The following is a 21735-nucleotide window of genomic DNA, read 5'->3' on the forward strand; positions in this document are numbered from 1 at the left end:
TTGAACATCTGATGGAGTTTTTAACAGGTTCTCAACTGCTTGAAAGGTAGAGCTGACAAACAGCACAGGGGAAAACTCCCCTATGGCTATGGGACCACAGGCTGATTGAAGGGAAGGAGGATAGGTTTCTTACTTTGGAGGGTTTTTCTGATCCAGGAGGTACTGGATTCCTGCCTTTTGTCTTGAGCCAGAGGTTCTGCCACTGATGTACTGCACAGCCTTGGGAAAGTAATTTCACCACCCCATGCCTCAGTTTCCCTTCTGACAATAACAGATCATTTAAAAAAAATGACTAGCGATTCCAGGTGCGTCTGTTTCTGGGGCCCAGACTGTGTGGCTTGAGCCACTCTGCTCCCAATGAGATGCTGCACCGAAGCATGTCCCAGAGAGCTTTCCTCAAAGGGTAAGAGAAACGCCCCATGTCTTGGACAACAGTTCCCATCTCACTGAACACAGCGGCTGGCATCCAAGGTTGTGTGTGAGCAAATGCTGTGGCACAGTGCCACATTCTGAGCTGCAAGCCGGCCCCCTTGCATCATTTCAGTGGCACAAAGGGGTTGGAAAACAGCTGGATCGCCCCTAAAAGGAGATTCCCCTAAGGTGGGAGAGTCCCTTGCTGGCTCCTATGTTCTGTTCCCTTCCACTGTCCCAATGGCCCTTGTATAGGGGATATGTAGGGGAGGGTAGAGGAGGGGGCATGGCTGGAGCACTGCTGTATTCTGCTGACCTTCAGCCAGGAGAGAACCTCTGGAGACCACAGATAGATGGTGTATTTTGGAGTAGCCCTGAGGCTGCTCTAAAGTGCTGCAGGTCATGGGCTGGTATAGACCATCCCTGGAATCAGGGAACCATTCCCATCTCCTTCACAGCCACCCCAGCAGTTGCACCCACAGCTACCAGGCAGAGCTGAGAATCCATGTTTGTCATATTATCTAGTGACAGTCTCAATGTGGGACCCGCAGGCAGGGAACATGTCAGCCCATGCGGCCATGAAGCGCCACACACCCCTCCAGCACTGCATCAGCAACAGTGTGAGTTACTGAGGGGAGGAAGAACACTACAGGACACCAAATCCCAGCCCCGTGCCAACTCCACTCTCGACGCTTCCGCATAACGTGGTGTGGGTGCTGCAAGGGTACGGTCAGCAGAAGCACTGGGCAGTAAAGGCATCACATACTGAATGAGCTCAAAATACTGCCCGTCCGTCCGGTCCTTGGTGCAGTTCTTTCCTGACCCTCATTGTGAACTGGAGCCCTGAAGTTATTGGCAGTGGGTGTCTTTCCATTGATTTCAATGAGCTTTAGATCAAGCCCTGATCTTTCCCTGCTCCCTTCTGGGCTCAGCCTTGGAGCTTCATCAAAGGAGATGCCTGGCCCCTTTTCCCTTTGCGTAAGGAGTCATCTGCAGCAAGAAACTGATGACAGCAACCTAGTCTGTTTGATTTTGAAGCAGGCAAAGCGAGATCGAGTGGAGACGTTCGAGTGAGTTTCGCCCCCCTTGGAGTGGAGTGCGGTTACTGCCACTCATCCTGCTACTGCAGGGAGAGGAGAGATCAGAGGGATGGGGTGGGGAAGAGCCCCAAAATGAAGAGTGCCCAGGATGGAGGAGAAATACGGAGACGGGGAAATGGAGAGAGGCCTGTCCTGTTGCTGTTTGGTCCGGTCAGACTAAGACGCCGGATAGATCATGGGAATCTCAGCAATGTCTTCTAGAGGGTGTTTGGGTGGAAGTTTCCAAATCACAGCATTGCCGAGGGGACTAATGGAATCAGAGCAGAGCTTTTTTCCCATAATGCAACAGCCCTTCCCTCCCGCCTGCCCCCCGAGCAATGCACGGCAGCATCAATCCAAGGTCTGCGGTGGAACTCAAAGCCACAGCTTTGCGAGTGCTACCGAACAAGCCAGACGGAGATCGGAGCTCCTGCTGACAAGGACTTTCGAATCGTTAAGGATAGGCCAAAGCAAACGAGAGAGAAATGCTGCGAGCAAAACCCTGTGTGTTTGTTCAGCTGCAGCTGGGCAAGGGCTGCCACAACAAGGCCAGAGCAGCCAGTTTCGCCTTCAGCCCATGGTGATGTAAAGGCCATGATCCTCAGACAGGTTTGCAGCAAATGAAGTGGTGATAACCAGCCAGGCCGGGGAGAACCTCATTCTTGGCAGCAAAGGGTGGAGGAAACAGACAGATTGTGCCGTGTCTGGTGTGGAATCTGAACAGGCTTCTATCCCCACGTTTTTCTCTTTCCACGTCTGCTTTCCAGAGGCATCAATTTGTTTCTCTCCAGGCAGTACGATAAAAGGGCATTTTGCTTTCTATCTCAAAGGCCATGCATTTTTAAGAGGTTGAGATGTCTAGTTGGTCAGAGCACAGAAGGAGCCGCTTTCTGTCCCTGGCAAACCATCAAAGTGCAGGAGCCTAGCCAAGACCGGTCTATGGTTCTTGTTTCTAGACAACCAGCCTTCAGTGCCCTGAGCGGTCCCTGATCTAGTTCTGTGATTCTCAGACTGTGGTCTGGGTGTGTCACTGCGGGTGAAGAGATGAGTCTGTAGCCTCCAGCAGTCAGCAGGGTTTAAATCTAGCACCTTTAGCATGGACCTCCACCGCGGGAACTGAAGGAGTAACTCTTTTAGCTGGCAGCAATAGCAGGCTGTTATCCTCAGCATGGTGCAGCCACTGGAGGGGGACAGAACCCGCACTTTATAAGCATATCCCAGGATCATATCACCCTCTAGTGTGTGGCCTGCTACTTACACCTAAGGGAGTTTACCGTTAGCCTGTGAGATGGGTGCCGAAAGTGCCGGGTGCAATCCGCCCTGACAGCATATTATGTCTGTCCGTATGTCACCCTCGTTTGTCACAGACAAGCTGCTGGAGGGTCACAAACTAAACGGTTTTGAAAGTCAAGCACACGCGGGTTGGGATGGTACAGGAGAGGCGAGGCCAAGAAAGGATGGTTCTCTGGTGAAAGGGCTGCTTCTTGGGAAACTAAATTAGTAAGGCTCTGGTGGAAAGGGTTATGTACATTCACGTCAAGGTCCCTTTGCACTGCCAAAGAACGTAAAGGGGCCTTTGGGTGAATCAGGCCCAATAAGCTAGCAGTCAGTTAATAACGAGGACAGGCAAATCTAGAAAATCCCCAACTGCTGGAGACGGGACACTAGAGAGGGAGGGCTCTGAGTTACTACAGAGAATTCTTTCCCAAGTGTCCGGCTGGTGGTCTTGCCCAGGTCCTCAAGGTCTAACTGATCCCCATAGTTGGGGTCAGGAAAGAATTTCCCACCATGTCACATTTGCTGAGACCCTGGCAGGGAGCGGGGGTGGGGATCGTCTTCATCTGCACATGGTGCATGAGTCACTTGCAGGTTTAAACTAGTATAAATGGTGGATTCTCTGTAACTTGAGGTCTTTAAACCATGCTTTGAGGACTGCAGTAACTCAGCCAGAGGTTAGGGTCAATTACAGGAGTGGTCGGGTGAGGTTCTGTGACCTGCATTGTGCAGGAGGTCAAACTAGATAATCATGATAGTCCCTTCTGCCCGTAAAGTCTATGAGAAAGATCCTCTAACCCTTCAATCCATGCCCCAGAGCCTGGTTCCAGCTCTGATCGCTTGTGGAGACTTTCCACCTTTGTATGCCAACAAAAACAGTCACCAGAAATGTGTCTCATGTCAGGAGAAGTAAATGTTGCCAAAGAATTGGTTTTATAATCACCTCACACCCCTTGTACTTGGGTGCATCATCCAGCAGGTACTTCCCATCACAGCCTTCCCCTAATTCCATCTCTCCTCCACCTCCTAGCGCTCTGTGGGCTACGGGACAGAGGATGAGGGCCCTGATGCTGGTGAGCAGTTATTCACATGGGCGGTCTCACTGGCGTCCAGGCTCACCAACCTTTAGGCTCCAGTTCCACCACCAGTGGAAGAATGTGGTTCTCTGGCCTGTGTGATGCAGGACCCCCGGCTGGATCATCACAATTGTCACTCTAGCCTGAACAGCTACACATTTCTGAATCTGGCCCTTAGTACTGCTGTTATTCCTCTCCTGTCTGCCTTTCTCTCCCCAGTCTGCATCTCCCGGGAGTCTGGCTAGACTAGATTTCCTTAGCCCTCCCTGGATCCTGTTTCAATCACTTATTCATTAGTTTTGCATTCGGACTTTTGCTCACTTCTCTTCTCTCATTTTTTATCACCTTTCTCCTTTAATTCCATTTTTTCATTCTTTCACTGGCGTCTCCCGGCAGCTTTCTCTTTCTTTTCCTCTCAGTCCCTTCCTCCTCCACTCTCATTTTTCCTCCTGCATCGCTCTGCTTGTTTCTACCCCCTTCTCTTTCCTTACACTGCTTCTTTCTGCATCCCCTCTCTCCCTTCCTAGATATGCACAGTCGCTCTTTCTCTCCCTGTGTCTGTCTTTGTTTTTCTTCCTGCTCTCTCTCTCTCTCTTTCCCTCTCCTGGGCATTGTCCCCATCGACAGGGCAGACACCAGATCCCCTGGGAATGATTTGCTACAGCCTGGGGCCCATCTCATGGTACCCTTGCTGATGGCTGGACAGAGAACGCCATAGTGAGTGGTATTCAAATGAACATAAGAACATAAGAACGGCCATACTGGGTCAGACCAAAGGTCCATCCAGCCCAATATCCTGTCTACCAACAGTGGCCAAAGCCAGGTGCCCCAGAGGGAGTGAACCTAACAGGTAATGATCAAGTGATCTCTCTCCTGACATTCATCTCCATCCTCTGACAAACAGAGGCTAGGGACACCATTCCTTACCCATCCTGGCTAATAGCCAATAATGGACGTAACCTCCATAAATTTATCTAGTTCTCTTTTAAACCCTGTTATAGTCCTAGCCTTCGCAACCTCCTCAGGCAAGGAGTTCCATAGGTCGACTGTGCACTGTGTGAAGAACTTCCTTTTATTTGTTTTAAACCTGCTGCCCATTAATTTCATTTGGTGGCCCCTAGTTCTTATATTATGGGAACAAGTAAATAACTTTTCCTTATCTACTTTCTCCACATCACTCATGATTGTATATACCTCTATCATATCCCCCCCTTAATCTCCTCTTTTCCAAGCTGAAAAGTCCTAGCCTCTTTAATCTCTCTTCATATGGGACCCATTCCAACCCCCTAATCATTTTAGTTGCCCTTCTCTGAACCTTTTCTAATGCCAGCATATCTTTTTTGAGATGAGGAGACCACATCTGTACACAGTATTCAAGATGTGGGCGTACCATGGATTTATATAAGGGCAATAATATATTCTCTGTCTTATTCTCTATCCCCTTTCTAATGATTCCTAACATCCTGTTCGCTTTTTTGACCACCTCTGCACACTGCGTGGATGTCTTCAGAGAACTATCCACGATGACTCCAAGATCTTTTTCCTGATTCATTGTAGCTAAATTAGCCCCCATCATATTGTATATATAGTTGGGGTTATTTTTCCCAATGTGCATAACTTTACATTTATCCACATTAAATTTCATTTGCCATTTTGTTGCCCCATCACTTAGTTTTGTGAGATCTTTTTGAAGTTCTTCATAGTCTGCTTTGGTCTTAATTATCTTGAGCGGTTATCTGCAAACTTTGCCACCTCACCGTGTACCCCTTTCTCCAGATCATTTATGAATAAGTTGAATAGGATCGGTCCGTTTCCAGCGGTTCTCTTGGGATTCAGGACCTCTCGCCATGCAGTGGAAGCCCTGAGAAAGCTTAAGAGCAGGCCTGAACTTGATTTGAAACTGGGCCTCTTGCAGCATTTGTAATAGGCCACAAAGTGCCCGAGTCACCTGCAGCTCAGGTGGTTTCTTTATCCTATTGAGAACGCACTCTTACCAGAGCACAAGGTCTAGGGCTTTGGGGGATCACTATACACAAGCATCCCTCTTTCTGAGCTCAATGGCTCACACAGTTGCCCTCAAAGCAGTGAAACTGGGGCTGCTCTTCCCTCCTTTGTATTTAAGTTAGTCATTAAACCACTGACAGATTCAATGGATATATTATTATGACTAATTGCTACCTACATTCTCAGCTTGAATAGCTTGTATGCTTCTCCCGCATCCAACCATTAAGGAATCAGGCCCCAAAGAGACCAGAAATACACTGTCCAATACATACCTATTGCCAATGCCAATTCAATCCATTCCCAGTCCAACCAGGAGAACTCGTGACAGTGGGCGTCTCACTGACTGCCTGGGCCTTTCTTTCCAATTTGAAATTACAGATTTGGGTGGTAACATGGCACTGACCACGAGGTTATGTGTTTATCGCCGCACTACAAGATCCTCACATTAACAGCAAAGCAAAGTTCATGCGGGAACAGCAAAACAGGAAGTTTGACCGTCCTAGTGTTGCAAAGTCGCTTCCCCATCCCAGAGCAGAACTTTTCAAATCCACCAGCCGATAACGTCTGTCATTCTTGGAAACGTTTTCTGGAGGTGAATTGAACAGATGTTTTCACCCAGGAAGTTATTCGCTGATTTTCAAGCTGTCCCAACAGCAGCTAGAGTAGCCTAGGGGCTGCTTTTGATTATGACAACGGCTTACGATCCCTAAGAGATCATATGCCAACTGTGCATTGAAGTAGCGGAGAGGGGAGCTCTGTCCTGCTATGCCCTGCATGCCCACGGCCTGCCTCTGCCTGTCCCTGACACACACCCTATGCTGTAAAGGTGACCTGTTGGTACAGGAACCGATTCCTACCAGCTTTATGCTAGATGAGAATTCCCTTCCAACTACAGCCAAATTCTGGCTCCATTGTGCTACTCAGCTCCTCCTTTGTGCTGCTCAGAATCTAGTCCTTAACTTTTAAGGCCTACAAGACTTTCTGATTCCCAGGGCTTTCAAATAGCAACACTAATGCTCCCCATTCTACCGTTGCTTCGTCAGATTGCCAAGAGGGAAGCTTTCTAGTTGGTTGCTAACTACTATTACATTGGTCATCTTTAGCAGTCATTATTCTCACTATATAGTTCTCTTAGGTTGAATTCTTTCAATCATTGTTCAGTTATTATGGTCAATGGGCTTTTATCTGAGCAGGGACTGTACAGTTAGACCATTATGTTAGCCTGTCTTTACTGACAATACCTCTTGAAGGGGCTGTATTATAATTAGTCACCTCAAGTGTCAGAGGTAGGGTTCACCCTGGATAAGCACCCCAAAGTCTTGGGGGTTGGTCCCCACACTGGCAGTGAGTGTCAAGAGACCATCCACTACAAGATAACAGTCTACAAATGCTACCAGCTAGTAGAGATGCTCCTTTAACTCAGATGGAATAGAACGCTCCTGTATTGTAAAACCCTACTGATGACTCACGCAGAGGATTGTTACTCAAGCAACTCACATGTAGAGCTGCTATTGAAGTCAAAGAGAGTTCTGGGCCAGGGAGAGCACTCTCATTGGTCTGCATAGAGCTCAAGGTCTGGCTTTCCCATGAGCTTTCCTGTATTTCCCCTGAGTTGGAAATACCACAAGAAGAACCGTTTGACCTGTTTAATTCCATTCCCGGATGGAAGCAGGAAGTGTGGTGGAGGAGGAATGCAAACATATCAGACAGCAACAATGTTAATCAACTCTTCCAAATTGCAAAACAAAAAGTTCAGGGTCAGGTTGCGTGAGGGTTTGGGGGGAAGGTTTGGGTTGGCTATTACTTTATCTCTCTCTCTCGCTTTGTGTTTTTCTCTTTGCGTCTCCCAGAATTTAAGGAAGCCTTCTCGCTCTTCGACAGAACTCCTAAATCTGAGATGAAGATCACATATGCACAGTGTGGAGATGTTCTGAGGGCTTTGGGGCAGAATCCAACCCAAGCTGAGGTCCTCAAAGTCCTTGGCAGACCCAAACCAGAAGGTCAGTGACCCTCTTTCTGTTTGTTTTCAGGGAGTAAATTGTCAGGCCAATTAGATCATGTCTACCTTCGTTGGTGGAAAGATTGATTGAGGTTAACATAACAACCTGGAACAGCCTCCTCTGTGGCTCCAAGTCAATCAGGGGCAATGAGAAGTGATGATCACGTGGTCAAGGCATTTGAGCAGAATCTGGGGTCTCTGATCTCCATTCCTAGCTCTACCGTTCACTTCCTGGGCAAGTCACTTAGGGCTGAGTGCTCAAAAGGAATTAGGCGTGATGCTGAGCGTCACAACAACTAACTTCTAGGTAGCTGGAAAAATCATGGCGATTCTCAAAGCCCGAGTTAGGCACCTTGCACTGTCATTCACCACAGCCACCACGCTAGGCAGGCAGCTGCCTAAGCTAGCCATTGGGAGATGCTGGCCAGAGAGGTGTGTCCCCTCTCACAGAGATAGGCACGTAAGTTCCAGCTGCAGGGAGGCACCTAGCTCTGCTTGTGATTCTGAAGCTGAGAACCCTCCTTGGAGTTAGGCGCCGTATGCCATTTGAGCAAGAAGCCAGAGGAAGAGGCCTTTCCTCATAATTTTTCACCCGGTGGTGAGGGTGCTCACCTGGGATGTGGGAGATTCCAGGTTCACGTCTCCTTCTGCCTGAAGTGGAGAAGCTGTTGCATTGCAGATATATAATTAAGGACCCATTGGAGCAGGAAATCTGGATCCTGTGTCTCCCCCATCCTGGGTGTGCTCTAACCAGCAGGCTATGGGGTCATGCTCATGTGGGTGTGCCCTCCCTCTTGCCATGTGTCTTAAAGAGTCTGCAACAGGAGAGGCAGAGGGAGCCCCACATGAGAAAAGCCCATTGCCCAAAGGTTAGAGCACTCACCTGAGAGGTGGAAGATCCCTGTTCAGATCCCTTCTCCCAGATGCGTACCCTAACCATTGGGCCGTAAGTTATGAGGGAAGGGCTATTCTACATCTTCTCCTCTTCCCCGCTCCCTTCAGTTTTGGGTAAGCTCCCCTCTGAGGACTTGCAGGTAGCCTCTGGGCACGCCTGCTGGATCGGGCCCCTCTGGTGACCGAGGCATCGGCGTGCCCATTTTCCACCGGTTTGTGGACGGCTCTGGGTCTCAGGCCCCTGGGCACCCCCAAGGAGGCAGCTATGTGCATGTCCAAAGGCAGAAACATAGGTGACGAGGGAACTCACACTGCAGAAACATAGGCGCCAAGTGTGTTTAGGTGCCTACAGGGTTCAGCATTGCAGTGCTCCCAAAATGGGGACTGAGGTACCTAAAACAGGGACATGGGCACCTATCTCCTTTTGTGCATTCAGCCCTCAACGCTTAATCTCTCTCTGCCTCGATTCCCCATCTCTGTAATGGGGATAATGATACTTCCCTGCCTCACAGGATTGCCTTGAGGATGAAATTCATTTATGTTTAGTAGGTGCTCAGATATTCTGAGGGTCAAATGAGCAGATAGGTAGACTGGATTGTAGGGCATTCCCTGCTCTTCAAAAAAAAGTGTCACGTGAACTTTAGTGTTGGGTTTTCAGGTCTCCTCTGAAACCTCCCCACACACAATATATCGGCTCATAGGAATGCAGGGCTGAGACTCCCGGACCCACAACTATGATCTAGCCCTGCAGACCTGCCCACGCTGTCTGCCACCTCCATTTAAGCTAACTGGAACGGAGGCCTCTCAGCACCTTGGAGAATCAGGCTCTTGTTGAATAATTGTGATAAATCAAGATACAGCAAGTTTGGCTGATGACACAAGGGTGGACTTCAGGGCTATCCAAGAAAGAACTGTACCTTACGAGGACCTCGTTCCTTAGCTCAATATGGGGGGCGCAGGATCATAGAAATTAGAGATGGAAAAGGCCCATTTGATAACCAGCCCCTCTCCTGCTGCTCCCCAGTTTTAAACATGCCTATGCTACAGGGCTGCCACCACCGCCCTGATGCCCTTGGGAGACAACCGCACAGCAAAATGGATTCCACTGCCAGGGCTGTTTTCCAGATATTCATTTTCATTTGCTCAGTTTCCTCTACTTGGTCTTAATTAATAAGCATTGATTAACCCTAAACAATTGTTTCCCCCTCCTTGACATTTACATATTTCAAATACTTGCAGATGCTGTCTGTCCATCCCCATAATACATACCCATGTATCCACCCCCAATCATGCTCATGTATCCATCCATCCCCATACATATTCATCTATGCACCCATCCATCCCATCTATCTATCCATCCATCCATCTCCATACATACTCATCCATCCATCCTGATTCTTCTCCACCTATCTATCCATCCCATCTATCCATCCAATCATCCCCATCCATCTCCCCATCCATCCCCATTCATATCCATCCACCTGTCTATCCCCATACATACACATCTATCCATCCATCCCCATTCATACCCATCTATCTATCTAGCCTAATTCGTACCCTTCCATCCATCTATCCCCATTCATACCCATCTGTCCATCTATAGTCATTCATACCCTTCCATCCATCCATCCCCATTTATACCCTTTCATCCATCTGTCCATCCATCCACACTCACACATATCTATCTATCTATCTATCTATCTATCTATCTATCTATCTATCCCCATTCATACCCATCTGTCTATCCATCCATCCATCCATTTATCTGAGAGACAAGCTGGGTGAGCTAATATCTTTTATTGGACCAACTTCTGTTGACGTAAAAAGACATCACCTCACCCATCTTGTCTCTCTAATATCGCGGGACCAACATGGCTACAACATCACTGCAAATATCCATCTATCTAGCATTCTCCATACATCTCTCTCTCTCTCTCTCTCTCCCCCCCCCCCTCTCTCTCTGTTATTATCATGGTCCCATGTTCCTGCCCTTCCATTTAGTTGACAGTTTGCCAAGCTCCCTAGCACTCACATCCTGCAAGGTGTTGTTCACCTTCTGAATGGCCCTGAGCCCCGCCGTCTCCACAGAATCTCTCACATCTTTCTTTTGAACCTGTGCTCTTACAGAAATGAACAGCAAAATGATTGACTTCGAGACCTTCCTGCCCATGCTCCAGCACATCTCCAAGACCAAAGACACTGGCACCTATGAGGACTTTGTGGAAGGCCTGCGGGTGTTTGACAAGGAGGGGAACGGAACGGTCATGGGTGCTGAGCTCCGCCATGTTTTGGCTACCCTGGGTAAGAAGAAGCTTTCTTCATATCATTTCAACTTTGAGGTCTTTTCAACACAGCTGGTAACTTACCGACTGGTGTGAATGTGCACCACTGCTCTCTGCTGGACAGAAAGACAGGTGCACTCAAGCATCTGGGATGATTATGTCACCGTCTAGTGGCAGGGGTTCTAAGAAGTCCTAAAATGATTCCAGCTCAGGATCATTGTCTTTCAGCTCAAATGTTCACAGGTTTTCTCTCTCTCCGAGTTCTGAGTTCTCTCTTTCTAGCTCTATCATTCTATTCCCCCGATAACTCTTAATGTATATGGCCAAAGAATTGCCCAGCTCTGGAAGACACTTTCTTTGTAAACTGTGAAAAACTCATCTGTGTTTTTGTTGTTTTTCTTTAGTTGCATAGACTTATGGTGAAGTCATTCCATTTTAGGTCCATCTCTGCTAATGACACTTGACAAGATTAAAATAGAATTTTAAATGTCAAATTCCCTTTTCACCATTTATGCTGTTTGTTTACTTTGGGGTCCAAATTAGGGTGACCAGAGTCCCGATTTTATAGGGACAATCCCAATATTCAGGGCTTTGTCTTATATAGGCACCTATTACCCCCCACCCCACCCCACCCCACCCCACACACACCGTCCTGATTTTTCACACTTGATATCTGGTCACACTAGACCAAATTCGGTGCCGAGGCAAGTGGTCCCAATGCCAGTGAGGTCAGGGGAGCTGCGTCCATCCAAAGCATCTTGGACAAAGAAACTAGTTTGCTCAGTTTTGTCAATTTAGCTAGACATTTCCCCTTTCTGGTTCTCCTGCCCCAGCACAACACTGTAATGTCTGACTTTCAAGCCCCAATGGGGAATATTTCAATCCAAAGGAAAATCATTGAGTTAGCAAAAAAGTCAGTACATTTTAATTCAGATTAAGACTTCTAAGAGCCGCAAGTTGTATAAATCTGGGTTCAGTGGAATGATATAGATTTCCACCAGCTGGCCCAATGCACTCAAAATCAATGGTGTAAAATTGGATTAACACCGCGGTGAAGCCAGCCCAGTATATTTTAGTTTAAACGCCATCTATATTTTTGGCTAAAGCTACCTGACAATTTCACTTTCCAGCTGAAAAATAGGTTGACACCAACATTTTAAAATCTGCACACGTCTCTTGTTACTGATTAGCAGATCTGAAGTGGCTTTTTGCATGTATTTGGCTCTATAGGTCAGGGGGGAAAGCTTTCCAATTCGCCATTAAGCAGTTAATAGAAAACCTGTTGAGTGTGACTTCACATCCATGGACACTTTCATTGCAACATACTTTCCTGGCAGTCACATACAGAGGTGAATAAGACCCTTAAGCAAACCCCACGAAAGTCACTGGAAAGATTTGCATTGACTTCAAAGGACTTTTGAACAGGGCCAAATCTTTAGCCGGCGAAAACTGGTGTTGCTTCCTTGGCTTCGATGGAGCTCCAGCAGTTGATACCAGCTGAAGATTTGGCCCGTTCTGCACATCAGTGGGCAGCTTTGTCAGCGTCCGACTTTGAAGTTTCATTGCAACGGGTATGTGAAGCTGGGTAAAATTGTTAGACAGCTCATTGTGGGCCTGCGCCAGGTGATTATTATATACTGCTACTATGGGGTTGCTTTAAAGGTCCCAGTAAAGTCCGAGGCCCCATTCACAATAAAAGAGACAGTCCCTGCCCCCAAAGAGCTTACACTCTAAAGAGACTAGACAGACACAGGCTGGGAGAAGAAACAGGGGCCCAGAAAGAGGAAGAAGCGCCCTTCGTCATGTGACTAGTCCATGGGCCTGACTCTGCTTTCGTTTACACCAGCATTGAAATCCAGATTGGTCCAGGGCAGTTGTGATGGGGCCGTCCTGAAGAATTCAGATTTTAAAGCAGACACCGCGCCAGTCTTCAGTTTCAAATGGGACGTGCTAAGGTGCAGGAAAGCCAAGGGGGAGACAAGCAGACAAGCCTGGAATGGGCTCGGGGGCAGAGACCATGGCAGGCTGGGGGCAGGGAGGTGCGACCAGGAGCTAGGGAATGGGCTAAATGCTCAGCTCATGTTGTGGTCACTTGGGCAGGAAAGTTCAATCCAAACCAAGGGGCAGGAGAGATTGTGCAGGGGAGATGGGGCCCACCCACAGAACCAGCACAGTGCAGGGGAGAACTCCCAGTCTATGGAGGCAATAGGACCCACACTCCGGCCTCCCGCTCTGTGGACAGGGCCAGGCAGAGTAGAAGCCCGTGCAGAAACTGTAGCAGGGATTGGCCAGGCACTGATGATGTCATCTGGATGTTTCCTACAGGTTGGACTCTGGACAGCCTGTGCCCTGTACTGACTGATTGTTCTTCCCAACCCTTCTGCCAAAATATCTTCACTTCAGCCTCACTCCAACTGCCCTCCGTTCTCCCCCCCTCCCTCTTCTGCCCTGCCCGGACCTCCTTCTTTAAGTCATCTCTGTCCCCTTGCTTTCCATTCTCTGATCCCCTCCTAACACAGCAGAACTCAAAAGAAAAATCGTGGCACTAACATGACATTTGCCGACCATCACAAATGATCACCCCACTTGTATGTTATGCTCCTTGTCCCCTACCCTGAATCTGTCTTACTATTTAGACTATTGGGGCCAGGACTGTCTCTTACTCTTTGTACAACACCTCGCACAATGCGGCCACATTCTTAAGCAGTCCCTAGGCACTACCATAAAAATATTAATTACAGTGTTGCTAACCTGAAGTATTCAAAAATCATGAGATCAGTTTAAAAACATGAGATTTAAAAAAAAATAAACTAGGTTCTTTTTATTTGTCTTCTGGTCTCAGAGCAATTAGGTTAACCTGGGTCTTGTTCTTAGGGTTTTCCCTACAACTAGAAACTCACTTTTTTAGAAAAAAAGGAGAGCTGAGATTCTCACTTAATCACGGGACTCCTGGAGCTGGGGCTTTAAGAAAATTATACTCACAATTAAATTGCCAGAGTTGGCAACATTGTAAATCATAATCATAGTTAGTACTATCTAAAATACATTATTTCTATAAATTAGTCTCTTTTACCTCTCCAGATGGCTCCATGCTTTGCTCCCAAGAGCACCATTTCAATCAATATATGTTGTGCCACTGATTTCAGTGGGAGTGGGAGCAGACCCTGAAAGACCAGAGGTCCTGGGTTACATCTTGGATCCCTCCTGGATCTAAAACTCAAAGCTAAACTGAAGTGACTTTACTATGAGTTTTCCTTGAGTGATAACTGAGGGAAAAGGTCCCATTGATGCCAAAGTCCCATTGATTTTAATTGATTTCATTAATTTCAGTGGAAGTCAGGTGCCTAAACACATTTAAAAATCTGGTCCTCAGGGCTTTAAGATTTTGCCCCTAAAGTATGTTTATACTTAGAAAGGTGATAATGTGAAAATGATATGGTGAGGATTTCCACATTTGTTCAGAGTCACTGGCATTTAGATCAAATTTCCTCCGTTTGCAAGCCCTAAAGTGGATTTTTAACACTCAACATTGCAAACTCAACTTGGGATCTCTCGCTCTCTCTCTTTTCTTATGTGGCATCCATCACCATAGCACCTGCGCACTTCTCAAGTATTAAAAACGCACATTAACAACACCTTATTTCATCTGGGTTCTTTTTGCTACTTCGATCTGCAGCTGGAAATGAAGAAGGTATGCGAGGTAGCATAGAATCTGATTCTCTCCCACACCTGTATGGGAGAATTGAAAAGTTTGATTTCTCCACACCAAATCAGCAGCTATGACTTGAAGACAGAAAAACAGACAGATAGCAGCTAAGATGAGTAAGAAGGTGCTGTTATTGTGTAGGCAGTTTTAGATGGTGACCACTACTCAACCCAAGCAATGGTTTGGACACATAAAATCATAGAATATTAGTGTTGGAAGAGACCTCAGGAGGTCATCTAGTCCAACCCCCTGCTCAAAGCAGGACCAACACTCCTAAACACTGAGCAGGAATTTGTTTTTTTCTATCCAGGTGAGAGGTTGAGTGAAGAGGAGGTCGATAAGCTAATGGCTGGCCAGGAAGATGCCAATGGTTGTATCAACTATGAAGGTACGAGGTGGTTAGGGTTGGATTCATCTCACAAGGCTTGGTGTCAATAAGCCTGCGAAAGTTTGGCTCAACGATGGGCCTCAACCGCAAAGCTATGATTTGGATCTGACCTTCCTCAAAGTTTGGGTGCCGTGATCCAGTTCAAGTCCATTGTCCACAATGAGATTCCTTGTCCCTTCCGCATAAGCAGCTGGGGCTGGCCACTCAGATATGGGCTAGAGAGGCCATTAGAACATACTGTAGATATTAACTTAAGGATCTGTAGAGCACTTGTCACCATGGCACCTGGGGGCTTATTTACAAAGCTAAATTGCATTCATTATGCAAAACGATGAGAGGGGAATGGAATTAAATAACAACAGTGCTGAACAGATGCAGAATGCTCCCAAAGTGAAGGAAATAGATGCTAAACGATCTCTTTCTATTCATTCCAGCTTTTGTGAAGCACATCATGACCAACTGAACACTAGGTGAGCTTCTTCCTTCTTCATCCCTCAATCCCATCAGTTTTTCAGTTTTCCCTGTCGGCTTTTCAGCCTCCTCCTCATCTTGGGGGTGTGGGGTCACATGTAGCTGGAACTCAGCCTTTTTCTCCAAAGACCTTGTTTCCAAAGCCACGGTCTAAGATTCCCTGGATGCTGAGGAGAATTGCCTGACCAGCTAGCCCTCCACAGTGAGGTGGTATCTATTGTTCAGTTTATATACTGGGGATATTTATCCCCTTCAGATCATTTTCAGGAGATCACAAGACAAATACCCTTGTGAATGGTCAACCTTAAAAGGGAAGGTCCTTTCATGGATTGAGAACCGGTTAAAAGACCGGGAACAAAGAGTAGGAATAAATGGTAAATTTTCAGAATGGAGAGGGGTAACTAGTGGTGTTCCCCAGGGTCAGTCCTAGGACCAATCCTATTCAACTTATTCATAAATGATCTGGAGAAAGGGGTAAAAAGTGAGGTGGCAAAGTTTGCAGATGACACTAAACTGCTCAAGATAGTTAAGACCAAAGCAGACTGTGAAGAACTTCAAAAAGATCTCACGAAACTAAGTGACTGGGCAACAAAATGGCAAATGAAATGTAATGTGGATAAATGTAAAGTTATGCACATTGGGAAAAATAACCCCAACTATACATACAATATGATGGGGGCTAATTTAGCTACAACGAATCAGGAAAAAGATCTTGGAGTCATCGTGGATAGTTCTCTGAAGACGTCCACGCAGTGTGCAGCGGCAGTCAAAAAAGCAAACAGGATGTTAGGAATCATTAAAAAGGGGATAGAGAATAAGACGGAGAATATTGCCCTTATATAAATCCATGGTACACCCACATCTTGAATACTGCGTACAGATATGGTCTCCTCATCTCAAAAAAGATATACTGGCATTAGAAAAGGTTCAGAGAAGGGCAACTAAAATGATTAGGGGGTTGGAACAGGTCCCATATGAGGAGAGATTAAAGAGGCTAGGACTTTTCAGCTTGGAAAAGAGGAGACTAAGAGGGGATATGATAGAGGTAAATAAAATCATGAGTGATGTGGAGAAAGTAGATAAGGAAAAGTTATTTTCTTGTTCCCACAATACAAGAATTAGGGGCCACCAAATAAAATTAATGGGCAGCAGGTTTAAAACAAATAAAAGGAAGTTCTTCACACAGCTCACAGTCAACCTGTGGAACTCCTTGCCTGAGGAGGTTGTGAAGGCTAGGACTATAACAGGGTTTAAAAGAGAACTGTATAAATTCATGGAGGTTAAGTCCATTAATGGCTATTAGCCAGGATGGGTAAGGAATGGTGTCCCTAGCCTCTGTTTGTCAGAGGGTGGAGCTGGATGGCAGGAGAGAGATCACTTGATGATTACCTGTTAGCTTCACTCCCTCTGGGGCACCTGGCATTGGCCACTGTCAGTAGACAGGATATTGGGCTAGATGGACCTTTAGTCTGACCCAGTACGGCCGTTCTTATGTTCTTATGTTCTTATTATGAAATCTGAAACTATGTTTTCATTTCAGTTTTGTCCAGGGTTATATTTCCAATTTGTTCTTCCATCTCTGTTCTGGAAAACAGCACTTTTGGGTGTGCAGGCATTTCAGAGGCAAGATCTTTCAGGGCTAGATTTTCAGCTCTTAAATCGATAGTTAATTGCACAAGAGGCTGGAAATAATGTATCCCCGTTACCCTGATAGCGAGAGGCCCAATTCAGAACCATTTGTCTGATCGCCCACCCCACCAATTTTGGGGGGAGTAAAATGAAACTCACCCTTAGTTTTGGCTTATCTCTTACTAGCTGCCATAACATAGGCCTTTGAGAAGAGGGTGGATGCGGGGAGAATGGAAGCAATCTATGTCTCTGAGTTGGGCTTGGAAAACCCATCTTTGTGTGAAATGCAAATGATCAGTCACTGGGAATGAACATTGTCAGTGGGCTGTAGGAGGAACTCGGCCGAGAACTTCCGTTCAAGGGATTTACGCATAATTTTCCACACCGCACTGGAACTAAAGTACAATGACCCCGTGACCTACCTTCTGAAAACTCAATGATTTAGGGTGCTTACATTTTTGGTAGTCCAATGTAAGACACCCTAAAAGGGCCTCTCTTTCAGAAGATGGCACTCAGCACTTTCTGAAAATCAGGTCCCTTAGAGGTGTCCCAAGCTGGACACCTGAAAACGGAGGACCCTAAAAATCACTTGTCACTTTAGAAAATATAGCAGTATAATTTAAAGGCTTTGCTGCAGGGGTGGAAGCAAGCCAGGTATGGGCCGGTACGGCGTGCCGGGAAAAAGTAGCTTCCAGTACCGGCCCATACCGCTGACTTTAAAGCGCTGCCCCGGCAGCATTTTAACATCGCTGCCTCTTTTGCGTCCCTCATTGGCGGCCCTACTGGGTCCCTACTGGCAGGGCCGCCAATGGAGGGGGGGCACAAAAGGGGCAGCGATGACCCGGCGGGGCCGCTGATGAGGGGCGTAAAAGAGGCAGCGACATTAAAGCTCTGCCCCAGCAAAGGACCCTGCAGTAGCAGCAGCAGCGGCCGGAGCCCCGGGCCCTTTAAATCGCTGCTGAAGTCACGGTCAGCGTGGACCAGGCAGCCCAGATGTCTCCGTACCGGTAAAAGCTCAATTTTACTTTCACCCCTGCTTTGCTGTCATAGTCTTTCCCTGTAGGGAAGATGAGAAGAAACTGATAAGGAGGAAGTCACAGGTAAACGAAAAAGGATGTCTAACTAGAAAGAAGTTACTCAAGCTTATTCTCAGGCGTATCACTGGCCATTTACAACACTGATTCTCCATCTTTATGGGCAGCTATCCCAGTTTTCCAGATGAAGCCCTCAGTTGTTCCAGGCAGTACCTTTGGCCTCCCGTTCAGTAATGTGTTCTCCAAACCACAATAGAGCTTAAGTACCCCAAACCCAAGTCTCGCCGTTCCAAACTGGCTGAACTTCATTTCCAGTATTTACTACCCATAGTTTTCTTATCCCTTCCTGGAAAACATTTCTGAGTGTCTTATCCCAGTATATATATCTTGACAGCCCATGGGAAAAGTTTGACCTAAGAACCAACCACCCCATTTATTTCGCAAAGGATCTGATAGGCCAGGAAAGAGATTGGCTTCATTTGGACCAGTTCCTTTCTCTTCAGCTTTGGTTTATTTTTTTACCCATGTATTGACTAGGCCCAACTTTGCTTAGCTTGTGAGATCTGACACTGTCACAGCCCACGGTGATAGGACAGCAAAACAGGAGCTTTTTGGTTTTGTGTTCTCTGAGGCCCAAGGGCGTGAGTTCATTTGAGTAGGAGTCAAGTCCAGGTCTCCAGTACTTTTGTTCCAAAATATAGTTTGCCACCAAAATGTGAGTTGGCTTTAAACAGCTGCTGTTTTCTTGTCACCATCCAGGTCTCTTTCTTTCGGGCCTTTCTCTCTGATCCCAACATACACACTGTTTTAGCCAATGCCTAGCATGTTTAAGTCCGCCCAGCCCACATCCAGAATGGACTGTGTCCACAGCTATCATGATTATTATTTAGCGATAGTCCCAAATCAAATGCGTGCCACCCCACCGCAGCTTTGGGAAAATTCAGATCTGGAGCCCAAATTGATAACAGACCCCTAACCGTATAACAAGCCAACTCCAAACCCTGGATATGAATCCATCTGAATTTTGTGGAGATTTAGATCTGAATCTGAATTAGGAGCGTGGCTCTGATTCATGGGTCAAACCAAAGCATCAGGCCTGACCATCCCAAGCACCGAAGGAAGCATGGATCTGGAGCCAAATGTAGCAGCTTAAGCGATCTGTGTTTTTCTTGTTTATGATCATTGGTTATCACAACTAGTTCGCCTGTTTGCATCTTTATTCTCAACCACAGACTGGTCCCTCCACTTACTCTCCAACCGGCTGCTGCAAACTTTTGATAATACAGTATAATTTGTCACATACTCTCCTAGTGAATCCTCGGTTTATTTTGTTAGCGCTCTGAGCCAAGTGCTTTTCTGGCTCTCGGCCAGCTCTTGTTGCTTCACATTCAGCCTGGCCGTAGGGAAGCATTCCCAGATTTGATGCTCTTTTCACTTCTTACGCTAATAACTCAGAAAAGGTACAAGGCACAGGCAATGCTGTTCCCTCTCTGTGGGATGAAAAGTGTGGTCAGATAAGAGTAACGAGTGCAATATAAGAAATGAGATAGGGAGGTAGTATGGTATCGAGAATAGGACACTGGGCTATAACTCACTGTTCCTGGCTCTGCCACTGGGTTGCCATGTGTCCTTGGGAAAGTCACTTTGCCTCTTTGTTCTTCTATTCCCTTTTCTGTGTTTTTATTTAAGACCCTAAGCTCTTCAGGGCAGGGACTGTCTTTCACTTTGTACAGTGCCTAGCACAGTGGGACCCCAATCTCTGGCCCTTACTGCAATATAAATAATAACACTAGAGTGAGAATCAATTTGATGTCAAGTATCAGAGGGGTAGCCGTGTTAGGCTGGATCTGTAAAAAGCAACAGAGGGTCCTGTGGCACCTTTAAGACTAACAGAAGTACTGGGAGCATAAGCGTTCGTGGGTGAATGCCCACTTCGTCCGACGAACGTGATGTTTCATTATTGATAATCCGAGTGCGGATCCAAGAGAATCTGGAGCTGGTTGGGGCTTCGCTTTTTGCTGGGTTTTTTCCCCCCTCGTGCTTAAAAATAACTTTGTTTTTAGGACAAGACAGATTCTGACGAACCCCCGATGCTGGCCTTGGATTTCGACGTAATGGAATGTCTCTTCCTTTTCCAGCCCAGATTCCTGGTACAAAGCTACAAAATGTCCCAGCCCTGAGGTTATCTGGATAATTTTTTTTTTCCCGTGGGAGGATGGGTGGCCTTTACAGAAATGTGGCGATCAGAAGGAACTGGGGTCTGAATGATGAGTTCCTTGGCACTCTCATTGCTCTCTGATACAAGAGAGAAAACAGCGACTTGATACATATAGGCTGGGGGGACGGATATTTCACTTAATTCATACCAAAAAGAACTGGAAGATCTGAAATTTAGCAGAGATTTTTCCCCCCTAACACAACTGTGTCCATCTCTTTGCATTTGTTGTGTCCAGAGGAATTGGAGGCTTCAAAGTTAGCTCACAAGTGGGATGGAATAGGTGGAATTAACACCGATTAGTGTAGAGATCTCTCTGGTGTGCAGGAAATATTCTCGGGGGTCCTTGAGGAAATGTGGGGGAGGGATGAGTAATACTCGCCAATGCACCATCAAATGCAACCTAATTCACCAGCTTCTGGGATATAGAAGGTGCAAGTTTAGTTTCAACCTGAAGAAAGCACCTTTTTTGGCATGAAGTGTGAGCATTTTAACTTGTTTTTGTGTTAGTGAAAAGGTGTCACAAAGTCCACCTTGTCCATAAAGGTCTCTTCCAGTTCAACAACCTGAATGATGGAGTAAGTGAAACATCTACCCCAGTTCAGATTGGAGAATGTTCTAATACACATGCCTCTTGTTATTGTAGCTTTTCTCATTAAAGCATTCTTTTCTCATGTGTGGGGGGTCTTGTTCCTTGTTTGCTGCATTGTGTGCGTGTGTGCGTAAGTGTGTATTAGAGTGGGGCGATAGCTAAAGCCACAAGTCTGAACTGCAGTTAGGGGTCTGAATTTCTCTTTTCTATGATGGGCATAACAAAATCATGATCCCAACCCTTCCATAACGTGGTGATTTGAGATGCATTCGAAATCTGATGGCAGGACATTTGGATTCTGTGTTCGTACATTTTAGAGCTTAATTCCCTCTACTGCAGAAATCCCTGGGTGAATTTCTATGGCCGGTGTTATGCAGGAATGCAGAGTCCATGATCACAGTGGTTCCTTCTGGCCTTCAAACCTATGGATCTATTGAGCCGGTTTGTACAGTTTCAAGCTGCAAACTTGGATCTGAATCTAGAGCTGAGATTCTGGTTAGGTCCAACTGAATAGATAAAACTCAGCCATTTTCTCCAAGGGGAGACAAAACATCACTTAGATGCCTTCTAGACAAGCCCCCAAAATGATTTAGGTCACAATGAAATTTGCTATGCACTGTTATGTATAAAACATTTTGCAAATACTTGCCATCCATGCAAGTGATAGAACCTTGGCGGCA

At 46.5% G+C, this 21735-nt stretch overlaps 1 protein-coding gene across 1 annotated transcript in view; it reads left to right on the forward strand.

The window, feature by feature from the left end:
* The window catches only part of MYL3 (myosin light chain 3), a 46024-nt gene extending 24887 nt beyond the window's left edge, over positions 1–21137 (forward strand). The window contains exons 3-7 of the mRNA XM_034759762.1: positions 7696–7845; positions 10866–11039; positions 15037–15114; positions 15549–15584; positions 20312–21137. Of these exons, the coding sequence (XP_034615653.1) occupies positions 7696–7845; positions 10866–11039; positions 15037–15114; positions 15549–15577 (431 nt within the window). The 3' untranslated portion in view covers positions 15578–15584; positions 20312–21137. The remainder of the gene's footprint in view (positions 1–7695; positions 7846–10865; positions 11040–15036; positions 15115–15548; positions 15585–20311) is intronic.
* Positions 21138–21735: the final 598 nt, after the last annotated feature.

The sequence above is a fragment of the Trachemys scripta genome, chromosome 2 (assembly GCF_013100865.1).
Source record: "Trachemys scripta elegans isolate TJP31775 chromosome 2, CAS_Tse_1.0, whole genome shotgun sequence".
NCBI classification, from domain to species: Eukaryota; Metazoa; Chordata; order Testudines; family Emydidae; genus Trachemys; species Trachemys scripta.